The 16,194-nt window shown below is 38.1% G+C and overlaps 1 protein-coding gene across 1 annotated transcript in view; it reads right to left on the bottom strand.

The window, feature by feature from the left end:
* Positions 1-923: 923 nt before the first annotated feature.
* niban2a (niban apoptosis regulator 2a) overlaps positions 924-16,194 on the bottom strand; it is a 31,990-nt gene continuing 16,719 nt past the window's right edge. Inside the window, exons 6-14 of the mRNA XM_088281798.1 lie at positions 10,882-10,997; positions 7,720-7,824; positions 7,461-7,623; positions 5,494-5,681; positions 5,250-5,405; positions 4,953-5,066; positions 4,706-4,813; positions 4,181-4,292; positions 924-2,980 (exon numbers count right to left, since the gene is read on the bottom strand). Of these exons, the coding sequence (XP_088137924.1) occupies positions 2,142-2,980; positions 4,181-4,292; positions 4,706-4,813; positions 4,953-5,066; positions 5,250-5,405; positions 5,494-5,681; positions 7,461-7,623; positions 7,720-7,824; positions 10,882-10,997 (1,901 nt within the window). The 3' untranslated portion in view covers positions 924-2,141. The remainder of the gene's footprint in view (positions 2,981-4,180; positions 4,293-4,705; positions 4,814-4,952; positions 5,067-5,249; positions 5,406-5,493; positions 5,682-7,460; positions 7,624-7,719; positions 7,825-10,881; positions 10,998-16,194) is intronic.

The raw sequence follows: 16,194 nt of genomic DNA, 5'->3' as shown, positions 1-16,194 counted from the left end.
CCGCTTTCAAAGTGACAGTTTGCGTTGTGCTAACCGGAAGTCAATGTTTTTGGCTGCCTCAATAAGAGCGTGAACATTATAACCCAAGTGTTGAGACTGTTACGCAACCGTGACAAATCATTTCACCGGATTGTTGCAGAGGTTATCATTTGAGAACATAAACAGTTGCAGAAATTTATGGAATATTGCTGTGGTATATTGCTATTATGTCTCCTACGTTAAATCAGTAGCTAATTATTGTCAGAAATCATACACGATCCGCGTCTTCACGTTCATAATTAGATCAATATTATTTTTAGTTACATATAATGCTGGGCATAAAATGCAAATGTCTTATTTTGGAATGGTGTTTCAAACTGTTAGCCCCCTACATTAATTAATCAGTACCCAAGAAGTAATTTACAAGATCAAAAGAGTTGGTAAACCCATCATAAATTCAATCACTAGAGGGCCCCAAAGAGCAAATTAAATGTTTGGATTGAGGACGTTTTTTTTTTTCAAAAGCTTTTTCACGTTTTTACATTGTTCGAAGACCTAATCATTCAACTTTAGCCATCATTATATTAAATTCATATATAGCTTCTGTTCAGTTACAACTTCCACCCATGCAAAATAATTGTACTTTTTTTTTCATCAGAATGCATGTTTAAAAAAAGTATCAAAAAAAGGCTTTTGACCAAAAATGAACACTAGACCATTACATCAAGGTTGTTACTGCATTTTAAATTTGGAGGCAGCAGGTAACCTTTGAATAGATGTAGTAGTTGACATCATAATAAACCGGCATTAACCGACCACCTAAATTGTTCCTGCAATTGCATTACTATTTTTGTAAATTAAAAATTTCAACCCCAGTTCAAGTGAATTAAAAATCATACATGGGTGAAGACAAGTCAGGTTGACAATGAGATTATAACAAAGCATAGTTCTGAAAACTTTATTCATCAATAAATGTTTGAACATATTTCAAGATGGCAAAAACAAGACCGCAATCTGGAAAAGCACAACAGACACAGATACAGGAATAAATAAATGCGAGGTGTCAGTGCCCCTCCATTGAAAGCACTGCATAGTTTAACAATGTAAATGGTTGCAACAAAGGTGTTCAAACAAATGTGCCAAGATGCAATTGGTGATTTTATGATACAGCATAAGTATATATATAAACAAAATACTAATAATAATAATAAAGAGAAGGATTCGCAACTCTCTTCTCAGCATTTAAGATAAAACAGATCACATACTGAATCTATGGAATGTTTGACCTGTATTGTAAGTCAAAACACATATACACTGTGTTTCATGTCAGTGTGTGTCATGGTTTCTCAAAGTCCCTACATTAATAATTCAATAAACGTTTTCTCCAGTGAGTAATTTGTGACTCATTTGGTAATTTATCCCAACCTCTATGTGATGAATAGATAAAAAATATATGGTTCACAAGGCGAATTTGAGTTGAACAAACTGAACCTTTGAGCCTATCCAATGAAAAAAGAAAATGTGCTTAAGAAGACACCCGCAATGTTTGATCCGATGTACTTACAGTGAATCTGGAGAAATATAAAAGCCAATGATGTCTATTTAAGTCAACTGTGATTATAGGTTTAAAAACTCGCATAAATTAAGCCTATACCGAACGAAAGCAATCGCTTAAAATACGCATGAAGTAAAGACTATTATAAATACAGAAACACTTACAAAAATAGATTACAAATTGAAAAAACTGTAGTAGTTAAAACACGCATACGAAAGATTATACTGTAGCACCCCCTGTTGTCAAGCAAGGTCGGTGGACTGCTGTAAACACATTATTGCTAAATTGGCTAACACTTCTTATCAAGGTTTTAGACAGTATCCCATTTGACCACAATGGTATTTTTTGTGCTGGTTTATTATCAGCAGGGTCCAGATGCATATATATATTTTACAAAAAAAATCACATGTGGTGCATTCAGTGTCATACACAAAAAACGAAGGAAGCTTCTGTGGGCATTATTAAACTGCATACATAAGAACCAATCACCAAGAACATCTCAAAGAACCCAGAGGTTGAGATAATTGGTCTTGAGGTGTGCAACATCAAAAAGGAAACCATATAAGTCCATATACAACACACTTCCATCTCTCACAGAGTGGTCTTCCTACGCTAAAACCACTTCCACTTCTACAGGGTCAATGACACTGTCCTCGCCATTCAGACTTTTTTTGACAGGCTGAAGCTCCTCGTGTGGAGCGGAGTCTGTAGCCAACGGTGGCTGCTGTGACGAATCAGATTTAGCTGTGCAAACCGCCACAGTTTGTTGGCTGTCACCTTCCTGTACTGCTAACTCTATTTCCTCAATAGCACTCTTAATTGCCGCTTCCTCCTTATCTTCCTGTTCCTTGTTTCCTACCAACTGCTGGAGCATTGACCGTGGTGATCTTTTCTCTAGTGGAGATTTTACAGGGACATCCTCTACCAAAGTGGTGACGTGGCTCACCTCCGCCTGCACTCCATCTTCCAGTGTGATGCTGCTCAATGTTGGCACTGTCCCATTGGACACATCGCTCTTGGTTTCTTCTGGTGGTTCCACTTCCATCACTGGATTGATTAGATCTCTGATTTCCTCCACACTATCTGGAGATTTGGGCTCATTGCACACATCAGCCTCAGCCTCAGCCTGCTCCTCTGTATCATTGGACGCCACAGCATCTTCTTCGGGGATGAGTTCCACCCCTGGAACTTCCAAACAGGACTCATAGGGGAGAGGTACTCCCTCTAGCTGGATCATAGACACGACTTGCTTTCGTCTTTTTCCAGAACCTCCATCAGCATCGCCGCTACCGCTTAGAGAACCCTCTGGTTGACCATTGCCAAATTTGGTGGCCCAGTCCACTGGAGGATTTTCGCCCAGTACGTGGAGGTCGGGATCACTGTTGGTCATGACAATACTGTCTCTGTAGAGATTGTGCCTCCGCTGGACTGCAGCTTCCTTCACAGCTAAAAGCGGAAGAAGAACAAACAGTCACAAATAACATTCATGGCATGTGGCTAAGGCTGGATTTACACTTCAAGTGACAAACGGGATGTTCTTTTTTTTTTTTTTTTTTTGCTCTTGAGCAGCACAACTTAAATAGGTAAAAGAAAAAGAAAACATAAAAGTGAATATTAGCCATGTGTGAATAAAAATTTGATTTTATCAGATATCATCAATGTGACTGCAGTCCAAACAGACATGTTGGATATACAATATAGGGCTGAACAATTTTGAAAAATAATCTAATTGTGATTTTGTCCCTCAATTTGTCCCATTCCCATGTATTTTTTTAACAATCAATAAATTAATCTGCATTATAATAAATAATAACCGATTTATTCTAAATAAACGTTTGTTTTGACATTTTAGGCTTATGTTAAAATAAAGGCAAATGAACCATGAATTAATATGAAAGAAAGTTTTCTATTTCTAGCTGTTAACTTACTAACCACTTTGGTTTACTCTTTTAAGCGCTTACTGTGACAACATCACCAAACACGTGTGGCGTAAACATACAAGTCAGTAAGTCATAAATCAGATCACAACAATAACGCTAATAAAGCTGTGGCCTTATCACTTCATATGTTTTATCAAAAGATCACATGTAAACGTGGACTGCAAGCAGTGACCAATATGAAGCATTTTCTGTAGCCCCTGCAATTTGAAAATTGTATTCTACTCCTATGCAATGCCAATTTGAATTTGATTAATTGTTCAGCTTTAGTACAATACGAGACATACAGAAATAGAGTTCCGCATCTGTACACACACCCAAAAAAAATCCTCAGAAAATGTAAAACACTGCATAAATATTGTCCATAAAATATTATCTCAATTTTAAATTATATTTAAAAAAATATGCAGACTGCCGCCAGCAAAATTACAAAGTACTTCATCTTTCACATTTAATATAAAATAAACGTGAATTTTTTTTAAATCATTGTTTAACTTCCATGTTCTTACTGCCCCGTGATGACTCATGTGTAATAGTCAACATGCAATTTGAAGTCTGCGGATGCAGTTTGTTTAATGTTTTCAGTGACTCTAACAGTGACATTTTGTAAATGAAGAACCGGAAACTTCAATCCAGCAAGTCATATGATGAATTTCCCAACTACCACTAAACATCAAATTTATCCATCTTCATCTTTCTTAAACCTCACCCATCATGATGTCCTTTGTGACGGACTGCAGCACCACCTCCTCAAACATATTTTCCACAAGAAGGAAAGGGGAGTAATCCGCAAAGATGAGCTCTTTGAAGCGTGGAAGCTCCTAGGGAGGAAGCGGACACACATTCATATGTTTAAACACTGCATTGTTCAATAAAATCTGCTCTTGAGGTTTAAGATTATGTACTATAATGAAACAATTGACTATTGTTTAGTGCTGGTGAAACTGCCCTGTTTTTCAAGAAATAAATATTTTAATTTAATTGAAAAACTAAAAAAAAAACTCGAAAAGACCAAGCATATAATCATACAATCAAGAGATGGAATGAAATGTTGAACACATACCTCAATCATTATTTCTGTGAATTGGCAATATATAAATTTATTGGGATTGACTTGATGATATAAAACTGTACAAGAGTCATAATACACTTTGCTAATGTATTGTAGTGTAGTGTAAAGCAAGCAAAACACAAAGACTATCCATTGTAAAAACTGGAGTGGGGTGCTATTTACAGAAGTGCAAGTCGGTGCGAGCTGCTGCAGCATGTAGGGGATTATGATCTGCAGCAGAGCCTCCCTGAAGAACTTCTTGCGGACTGTGCTACTGTCGTAATCATACTTCTGCAGGGAGATACCGGAAACACAGAGAGATTACTGACTGCTAGATCTTTTTCGTTCCAATGTAAATCATTACGAACAAACTTTTTTTTTTATTATCTGTTAAACTGTACAATGTTTGTATTCTCTCTTTCCAGTTTACCTTGAGAACCCTGTCCTGGCACCCTTGGATGATTTTGCACATGTCATTTTCTCCCTGGGCAGCTAAAGACTGCTGCAGCAGCTGCTCAAAAGTGTGTACCGCATTGTCCATTTGCTGTCAAAACAAAAAACACAAACGTAGTATTTCAACGGTTTAAAATGTCATGCGCAGCCACTACCAGGCAAGTGAGAAATTTCTCTTAGCCAACTAGCGCGTTTGCTCTCAGCCACACTGACGCTGCATTGACTATTGACAACATGCGAACATTCCATAGAGTAAGGCAGCTCGAATTCTCACCTCCCTCATAAGGATCTGAGCCCTGCTGACAAACACAGAAGGGCTAGAGACATCGAACCTTTGCTGTAGTCCCTCAAGGTTTAGCTCCTCCACGTTGTCATAGCAACTCTTCATTTTGACTGGGTGGAAGGCGAGCATGGAGAGCCTCTCCATGTGCTGAGAAGAAATATAGACATAGCATGATACAGTGCATGGTGGCACTACGTATAGGCAACAAATGTGCCCTGAGCAAAATATGACTTACCTCTCCCAGTTTTTCTTTGTCTCCTCCATTTAACATGTTCTTACTGATGTCCACCACCTCCCGGAAGAAAACATCCCTGACCTCAGCAAAACCTCGGCTGGTAGGCTCCATAAGGGCCTCTAAGATGGAGTTGATGTAAGGTTGGACACTCCTCTTCAGGAGAGACTCGGCTTTGGGTAATACCAGAGCTGCAAATATTCATGTCACACACAGGAAACCACGTTAATCTTCATTTGATAAAATGAGTAACGCAAAGTGAACTTGTTACTTGGTCAGCGGATGCTAGCTATAATATGCAGCTGATGGAAAATTACATTAATGCAGTACCACCAAAATCAACACTCATGCCAGCGTAAGTAAGAAGGAAAATTATTATTAAAAAAAAATAATGTACTTGATTGAACACGTCACTAATTCATATAGATTTCACTCCACAGCTGGCTCAGGTAAAGTATCTCCTTTCTCAACAACACTTTGAAACAGTAACTCATGCCTCCGTCACATCTCGGCTGGATTACCGTAATGCACTTTATTTTGGAGTCAACTAATCCTCCATCAAACGACTCCCGTTGCTCCAAAATGCTGCTCCTGACTGGTACTCATAAGAGAAGGGCACATAACTTTTGCTCTGGTGTCCCTTCACAGAGGTACTGAGGACCAAGCGAAGGCTCAGAGGGGATCAAGCCTTTTCCGTTGAGGGTCACCGGCTAAATGCAACCCCCCTCATTTCCCATCGTTAAATCTCGTCTTAAAACTCATTTTTATTCATTGACTTTATTCATTTTTATTCAGACTTGATTTTTGGCTTAACAGTTTTTATGCTTTTTACAGTCTTCATTTTGAATGTGTTGCATTGTTTGTTGTTCTATGACTTACTTTTGCTCCATGTACAGTACTTTGCATACAGTGGCGGTTGTCTTTAAGTGCTTTATAAAACCACTGCATTTGATTAAAATGATCTCAAGTAGAGTCAAGATTTTTGGACTTGTGGTATTTCTTTCAATTTATTAAATTTCCACTGCGTCTGAGTGAGATGAGTGCCAAGAGTGCCGTGTAGAGGAGTCAAAAGTGCATCATGAAGCTTCATTTGTCCACCACAAATTGCTAATGAAACAAAAAATTACGTTGATAGTCAAAACAAAATGTATCCCTTCGGTCTAATCTGGACATCAACATGTACTAAAACAGAATATAATCCTAACAAATGACCCTAATCTGTTAAAATAATACGTAGATCCAGTGAAGCTTCTGAGATACACAATTACAATCCTTTCAGAGAAAATGGTCGACCTATGATATTTTCTCATTTCCAAACAATTTTAGGAACTATCGGAAATTGATCAAATTTGGTCGCCATCATAAAATTTTTCCATGTACACATTTTAACATTATTAATACAACACAATGCAACTTTATTTATTTGGCGCATTTCAGCTGGAGCAGTAACAAAATTGACATACAAATGTAAAAATAAATGAACACTTTTCAAGGTGTTCCTTGGTGAAAGTTTAGGTACCACAGGCATTTAAAGTGGCTATAATCAAACCGATTTAAAAAAAAAAAATACTCAGCCATCAAGAAATCAGGCGCCCAACAATAACATGTTTATCAAATTTATGTAGTAATGTGAGGACTTACACTCAAGATTTAGAAAGCACCGTAGTCCTGGTGAAAGTTATCTCCTTGTTTGTTCAGAAAATGGTCATCATGTCTGTGCACTGTTTTTGACTCAACTGAACATCACGTTCTTTTTCAGATATTGGAACATGTCCTTTGTATTAAACTATCTTAAATTTCATTTGTACTTGTCAGTTTGTAAATTTTAAGAAGGGGTTTTACATGTTCGGTGACGGCTAAGCAACTTTTTGATTTTAAATTGATGCAAGATTGCAATTCACATGCGATCTGTTGTATTTTTTAAACAAACCCAGCACGTTTTGGAAATTATTTTCAGTGAGTTGGATTACCTCGAATTTTGCTGCTAACATGTTCTTTTGACGTGATGACCTGATCCATGTCAGTCCTCAGCCTGGTATCCAGTTGAACCTTCTGAGTCTTACAGGTTTCAAGAAGCGTTTCATACTCACTGGTAGTCTGGGCCAAAACCTGCCTATAAACTGCATCAGAGATCTGCAAAAAACATTATTAACAATAATGAGAATTATTCAAACCATTCCACTGTGCCTGTGCAACATTGTTCATTGTACAAATCTCACGGTGACTCACAAACATCCAATCTCTCTGTCTTTGCTGCATCTTTCCTTTCAGGCGAGGACCAATTGAGTTTCTCATTTCAGGATGGAGAGTCTCCATCACTAGATTGGCCAGAATCTGGACACGCATAAACATTTAGATGATGTTAAGTGATGGTGGCAATTCAGATCCATTAGGAACTATACAGTAAAGTGTTTTGTGTGTGCCACCAATATGCTTCAATGTTTATCTACGGCGTTGGCGATTAATGTTTTATATAGTTCAAAAAGAATAATGGGCAAATTGTAATATTAGCTGATGTATAATGTTACCTTGTGTTTATCCTGTTTGCTAATGTTCTCTATCAATATTTGCCTTTTATAACTGAATTGAACAATATCCCGCTGAGAGGCAAATAATTGATGTGCAGAATATTCAATCAACACAAGTGACCAAACAGCCAAGGCATTTTGTGTATCACACATTTTGCGGCAATCCAAATAGTTGAAGCACAGACAAGATCATTTGAATAACTTCTTATGAAACCACAAATGCTTTATTTTCATCGACTGTGTGTCAGGCCATATTTCTTTAGGACTGATTTGCGTTTAAAAAAAAAAAGATTCAAATGACAGTTCCTGATGTAGGACGTAAAGTTCGAGAGCCAAAATCAACTTTGGATTTTAACAGAAGAGCCCACTTACTCATTGATCTAACTCCCGTGCAATTAATTTTTTTGACTGCTCTTTTCTTAAAAGTTATTTTCTCTTATTAACAACATACTTTTGGATTTACAGATAAATAAATGTACTGTGTAAATATTGTCAAAATAAAAATGAAAACAATGTTCATTGAAATGGAATTTAGGTTATAGTTTTGGCTAAACAGAAAAATGCCCATCTTAATCTATTCAAATAAATACACGCAATGTCGCTCACCACATTAAAAAAAAGTGAATAATATCTTATCAGGCAGAAACATTTGCCACACATTTTGTACGACAAGAAACGCTACATACAGTGTGTTTGGGAGGAAACTCTTCAAACGTAATCTTTAGTAAACCTGTAAAGTCGATCAGCACCAGCAAGCAGATATCAAAAGCATTGCATTGAGCCAGAGAACAGGCAATAAAATAAGCAAGGGAAAGGTGACAGCAATGAACACAGGATGATTCAGGAGCTCTCTTTGAAAACTGAAAAGAACTCATTCAAGAGACCCACTCACTAGAATGTGTGCGTGTGTGTGTGTTGTGACCTTTTGCATGTTGTTAAGGCACAGGGGTGGAGGATGACTGGTGTTTTTGACACTCTTCCACGTCCATGTGTGTAAAGCATTCTTGTCTAATAGTTGGTGAAGTGGGTGTGCACATGATGAATTAAGTGGCTTTCCCCCCCCGTTTGACTGCTACTCTGCTTTTGTACCCTTTCATATGTCACGTAACAAGAGCAGGGGACGAGGACTTAGGCCATATGTTGAGGAATGGCATTCATCATAAATAAAGATAAAATGGAAGAATTACATTTTCATTGAAAAAAAAAATGTAAAATTGATACACTGATTAAGAGAATGGAGAAATTCAAACTCCACTTAAAAGGATGAAAGAGATGCAGGAGTATGTGTGACGGTGTGGGTACATCTATCCCTGACTGTACTGCAAATTTTTGCAACGTGCTAATCACCATGTATGACGAGAATGTCACTCAGTAGAGCACAATCCTGCATGGCTGAACTGTGTACATAATGTACATTGCGAAAAATGACTGCTTGGAACAAAAAAGTTAGTGGTGGCCAAAAAGGTTAGTATTTTGTAACACAAAATTAATTAAATATTTTTCTCACATCTACCGCTGTCACAGACTGTGTCCACTTTTATATATTTAGTTACGGGAGCTCTTGTTCATGGGTAAAGAGCCAATCAAAGCGTTCTTTTACCGTAAGAGATTTGTGGGATTGAAGCTGTGGAAAGCGGATTGGCCTCTTCAAAAGGAAAGTTGACTCAGAATACAGTTTTTATGAATGCATATACAATATGGACCACTAATTTAATATAATTCCAGAAGCCAAACAAAATCACGTATTTACTCGAAATGTGCACCTATATTTTCTGTTTGGAAGTACAGCTTAATTTGCCTGTTTGTTTTTATTTTGAATTTTGCCAGCATTTTCTTTATAAATTGCAGGCATCAAAATACAATTTATTATTGGTGCTCTTTATATTAAATGTGAACGGGTTTTAGGGTGCAGCAGCACGGTGGCCGACTAGTGAGCATAACGGGCTGCTCTCCCCATGCCTGTGTGGGTTTTCTCCGGGTACTCCGGTATCCTCCCACATTCCAAAGACATGCATGGTAGGTTGATTGGGCCTGGGTATGAAGGTGAGCGCGGATTGTTGTTTTGTCTTTGGGTACCCTGCGATTGGCTGGCAACCAGTTCAGGGTGTACCCTACCTACTGCCGAAGACAGCCGGGATAGGCTCCAGCACCCCCATGACCCTCATGAAGAGAAGCAGAAGAGATAACGAATAGATGGATGGATGTTTTTAGGGTTGAGAATTGTGTGGATAAAGCACTTTGTTTGTCTGTGCTTCTGAGAATACATTTTTTCATCTTCATGCGTTGTTGTCCTTAAAATAATTTAATTTATGGTACATACCATGTTTTGAAAAACCACAAACAATATTGTGAAAACCAAAAGGAAATTTTAAATTTGATATGGTTTGGTGGGACAGCTGCAAAAATCGTGACATTTTGAGGTGCAGGCCTGTACCCAGAGAAAGCCCACCGAATTTTAATTGATGGTCCATGCTCCGTGTTTACAGTGAACAAATTATTATTTTTTTAAATCAACAAACTTATCATTTTACAATATACATCAATAATCATGCCAAAAAGTCTACATTATAAAATGAATCTATAGCCGTGGCTTTCTGTGGGTGGACAAAACTGGATTAAAAAAGATTTAGTATTCAATAATCTGATTTTGGATGATTTGGAGGCTTAACCATATTTTCATAAATGGAACCAAAAAAAATCCACAGTGGAGGGAATTTACTGTATTTCATATTCAGTGAACCTAACACAGTTTTCAAACTTTGGTACTGTACATGTTTTGGGCTTGCATGAAGAAGCCGGAGTGAACAGTAAAAGCCCATACAAGCGCAGGGATAAGTCAGAAGACCTGGAGAGAGTGCCCTACCTGTGGAGGAGTTCCACACATCATGTCCCAGGTCCCATAGTGTCCTTTGGCTTGTCTATGCAGTCTCACACTGTCAGTGAAGGCTGGTGTCTGAACAGTGCAGTCCTCAGGCAGACCTGAGAGTGGTAGAGAACAGGATAGTTGGTAATGTGACGGAAACAAGCTCCTTCTGTTAATCGACAAAAAAAGACATGAGACCATCTTGGGAGCAATATGGTTGATAGGATTCCTTTTGAGAGATTTTATAATGAACAGTTAAAAGTCTAAAGCGGTGTTCAAATACCAGATTTTTGTGACCAAGATAAATAATTTGAACAAAATTCCACCATTAATGACCTATACCGTGCAAATTATGATTTTATTTATTTATTTATTTTACTTTTTAGAAGGGAAGTCAAAATAAACAACTGTAACAATGTGGTTGCACAATTGTACACATTCTATATTTGGACTACATGTACTTTGGAAGGCCAAAACATTCAGTTTGTTACAATGGACTCTAACAAAATCTCCAAAAGCATACAGTATATTTTATACTTTTATATCAATAGTACATGCTACAGTAGAGTGTGAAAAAAACCTTCTATATAATATATGTACACTGGATATGAACTGCATTAATTGCCTGGCTATAGATTAAATCAGAAGTTTCCATGTGATGACAACGATGAATATTTATGTCTTGACAATAAATTTAGCAGTGGCTAGTGTGGAACGCAACCAAATGTCTGTCATACTCCACAAAAGAGGAAGATATATATATTTTTTTTTGTGACAGAATTCACATGGTTACTGACACGTCCAACTGACAGGAACGTAGGAGCTGTCCTAAAACAGCCACAGCAGTCTGTTTTTAGGAAGTTACTTACTGTCATGTGGTTATGTTGATGTGATGAGATTGAACTGACTTTAGAATTTAAAAAAATGAAATTAAAAGAAGGCCAACCTCGCCCCAGAGCCCACCTCAACCCTCCTATTTTTTTAACACTACCTTAGTCTATTCTAACGACCTAAGCAGGTTATGTTATATTGTTAGGTGTTGCCATTATTGGCTTGTGGCAAATGGGTCATGTATTCCTTTGAGTGCTGAGATTTCCGAGTTTATAAACGCAACACACGGTACATTGTCACAACCAAGTGACCGTGCTAGCATTCAATGTCAACCATGGGTGGTATATTAATAAACGTGAGTTTGCTAACTAACGCCGCTAGAATCCACAGTAGACACTAGAATGTGTTAGCGTACCACCACACGACATGTGTGCGACACTATATCAGATGGACACGGTAGCCTGCATGTGCTAACTACAGCTAGCTTCCAGAAACTGTCCCAATGTCAGAAATTCTATCAGGTATCAGCTTGATTTTTAGATGCTCGTTTATCACCGCCATGCCGCTATGAAAGGGAGGTTTACATTGGATTAAGTCATTTGGTGAAATGCAACCACTTCCAGACTCAGTTGCTAACACTAATATGGTTTAGCCATAAAACTACACTATGCACAATGCTTCTGTTTTGCACCACGGATGACCCGGATTACGTACGTTTGCAGTTTTTTTTTTGTTTTTTTTTGCAGCAGAGACATGATAGCAGCTCTGGTTAACATGGCATAGTGAATGGATACTTTTTTACATCGATGCATATTTTAAGCAGTTTAAATTGATATTATATTTATTTTTGATTAATCTTTACATCCCAAAAAATAACATCAGTTTCATTCGTTATAGAAAAACAACCATTTTGAATGAAAGTGTATGCTTCAGCCCGCATTGAAATGTTACTTATTTATAATTATAACTCAAGCTATTTTGCTGGGCCTAAACATACTGTGCTTTTACTACCGCAAATTTAGTGCTGTATTTACATTTCAGTATAAGAACAGATCTAAATGTATAATACATGAAGTAGAGACCACATTATGGCTTGTTTTCTCCCAAATTGCCCCAACGGTTCTGGTTCCTTTATCACTTGTCACTTAGGACTTCAAATGTTGTGATTCCAGGTCTGTGACTCAGAGGAGGCTGACAAAGTCAGGAAGTGAGTAAGAAATTGTTGGCAGGAGGGGGCAGGGTGAGCCAGACGGGAAGTTGCCCCTCCCTGATAACTTTGCAGTGATGGGGGAAAGTGGTCAGTGGAAGATCTTCTTGGGTAAATGTTACATGTAGACGTAAGACTTGATGAGAAGAATGAAACAAACAGAAATGTTGGCAGGTTTTACACTCCTCCATACCGGCGAAAACTGTCATGTCAAACCAACCCCTTGATGTGCTGTTTAGTTCATGAATATATTATCCACTATAATAATAATAATAATAATAATTTGCCCTTTATTAGTCCCACAATGGGGAAATTCGAGATTCGAACCCAGGCCTCCTGGGGAGACTGGGTCCTGAACGCGGCGCCTTAGACCACTCGGCCATCCTGGCAGCCAATTGTATTGGAGCAACTTTTCAATTTGACATGCTTTTTAAAGATGCATGAACAAATGTGTATGGTGTAGCACTACCTGTCTGTCACCCCAACAGAAAACAGCAAATTTTCAAAAGCCAAACTGACAGCACGTGCACTATGAAACAAGCTTCTTCCCTGCTTGACTTTCTGAACCTGGTGGGGAACATATGCGGATATAGTGTAAAGCTGAGGCAGGAAGAGAAAGCAGAAACTTTTAAAGTCTCGTTAGAAATATGCACCGCACTTGCCCTTGTGATTGCCTAAATTATTGCTTTGTGACAATGTGACACGATATCCAAGCCGATGATAAATTGATGGTGGTTAAGTGATGCACAGTACAGGCCAGACCTGTTGTAGCTCAAAGTCTGTATCAAGTTTTATTGAGTCTTCGATTGGTTTAGCATGCTGCAAGGGGAAAAAAATGCAATTGTTATCTTGTTTGTTTTGGTTAATAATTATGCTTGCCAATGGAGTCACTCGTATTGACGATGGACTTTTCCTTAATCCTGCATTCTCTTACTCATGTCAGTCTTTTTATTTTACATCTAACAATATTTTTGATCCCTGTGCCAAGCAGTTGAGCCACTAGACTATACAGTTGCTTTGCAGTGTTTATGTGGGCACTTTGTATAAATAGAACATGTGGTAGCAATTACCACGGCATAAATTTGGAGGTATTTCCCTCGCTAGGCTGAGTGAACTCTATTTGATGGGATGTTAAGCAAAAAAATTCCCAGGCCTTCCAGCCATCATTTTGCACAGGCCTTATCAAAACTTACAGAGTTGACAATCAATTCAAGGCGTCAAACTACTTGCAAATGTGTAAATGAGTGTGATGTTATAATTTTGAAGGGTCAGTAAGGTGTTTCGGATCTTACTCCTCATATAGCTAAATAAATGAATCAAATGATTTGGAGGGCTTCTCGGCATGACACAGTACACTTCTGTACATTACTGCAATAAAATGCCACAAATGAAAGGTTAAAATAATATCTTATTGAGTCTCCAAAGTAAAAATAAACTGCAGAAAATTGTTGGTAGCTGTCTGGTAAAGGGGAGGACAACTCATAAATGTTCTTTACAGTAATATGTTCAATGAGACCCCACTAATCTAAATATCCAGTGTTTCTGATTAATATGGCGTTTGGGGAATATGAATTACGCAAAATCCAGGGGTGGCGGCCATTTTGATACTTGCTGCCGACTGAAAATGACATCACAGTCGTTAGCTTGCGGACGTAACTTGGTCATATGGTTCGATAATTTTGAAACATTTTCAAAATTTATTTTTTATGTAATCAAATATATTTTAATCACTGTCGTATTTGTTTTAATTAATACGTATGAAACAAATGTGATGTTGTCTGTCAGCTATTATTTCACTGCTCCTTTTATCATTGCTTTTGTCAGTTTTTCAGTGACCATGGAGTATTTCTTTTTAGTTCAATAGCACAAGAATACCATCTACAATTGTGCCCACATGTAGCTGAGTAGCAGTTTTCTTCATATATTCATTGTTATTTTTTATATCCTTTCCCATGCTATTCATGAACAGTAGGTATAATTTGAGATATGTGCATAAGGGCACAAGGGAAGCAAGTAGGTCTAAGTAGAAATAGGGGGAGGAGAATTGGTTGTGATTGATGGTATTCTGGAGGCCTGTGGGAGCTCATAGTGGCCTCAAACTGCAAATATGGGACCCTGGTGCATCAGAGTGGAGACCAAACTATTCAATGTTCAGAGCCAAGTCATGTTCAAGCACACTGTACATCACTTCGGTTTTAAACATTTTTTCAACGTAAGAAAAAAACATGCATCTTAGAGTCTGCTCTTTTCTTCAGAGAATTCACAAAGCACTTCAATGACTTCACAACACCGTTGCCGTAATTGAATGTGCTCCCTTCTATCACGAGCATTCTTCTGCAAAGGCGCCTATTTAGGTCAGCTTGTCAAGTTCCTCTTCAGTAGGATAACGGCTGATGTTGTTTAATTCTGTGGTGTTCACAGACAGGTTGACCAGTCACGTAAACAGCAGCTTTTTGGGCGATGAGGTCCATGTTTGATAGAAATGCGCACTGTGCAAATCATGCGGATTTCCGGAACACTATTAAGCGCTTTGGTGTATTCAAGCTATTTTTAACACATTAAACAGGCCAATTGTTTTTTTTTTTTCGCACCAGATGAAAACTGCTAGTTCATTCCATGAAAAATGTACTCAGAGAATTGGTTTTTTTTTTCGCACCAGATGAAAACTGCTAGTTCATTCCATGAAAAATGTACTCAGAGATGTATCATGTACCTTTAGAAAAGCTGCTGCTCTCGAGAAAGTATTGCTACAAGATAATTGTTAGCATTGCATGTGACAGCCTGTGATAAAGGCTTCTTTTCATTTCAGTACCTTCATTAACTGCATGCAACGTCCATCAACGACATCTATACGCTTTTGTCTCATATGCATTAAAAGAGGCAAGGTTCGGACTGGTCGGTGATTTTTCCATGGAGAACATCGGGGCATACACTCTCCCTGAGCTAATGAAACCAACTCACTTTTAAATTGCCTGCAAAGAGGCCAGGGGTCATATCCACAAAGTCATTTTATGAACCCGAGGAAAAGTCTTTGCCTGTTCTGTTTTTCCTCCAAATGCCAACATGACAGAGGTAAGACTGGGCGTGTTAACGCAGGCCAAAGCCATGAATGTCATCAATTCACACTGATGCAATTAACCTCTGCATGCCATAGCCATAGTGAAACACCAACACAGCCCTCGTTCCTCATGACATGTTCTTGAAGCGCAGCCTCGCAGATGGAATGTACAACAGGAACTAACTGAGCATGCCCAAACAGGTCGTGTTCAGGAATT

This window comes from Idiotropiscis lumnitzeri, chromosome 18, assembly GCF_059441095.1.
Source record: "Idiotropiscis lumnitzeri isolate Australia: NSW breed Sydney's pygmy pipehorse chromosome 18, RoL_Ilum_1.0, whole genome shotgun sequence".
Lineage (NCBI taxonomy): Eukaryota > Metazoa > Chordata > Actinopteri > Syngnathiformes > Syngnathidae > Idiotropiscis > Idiotropiscis lumnitzeri.
The sequence above is the reverse complement of the archived record's forward strand: the minus strand, read 5'-3'. Positions and strand labels throughout refer to the sequence as shown.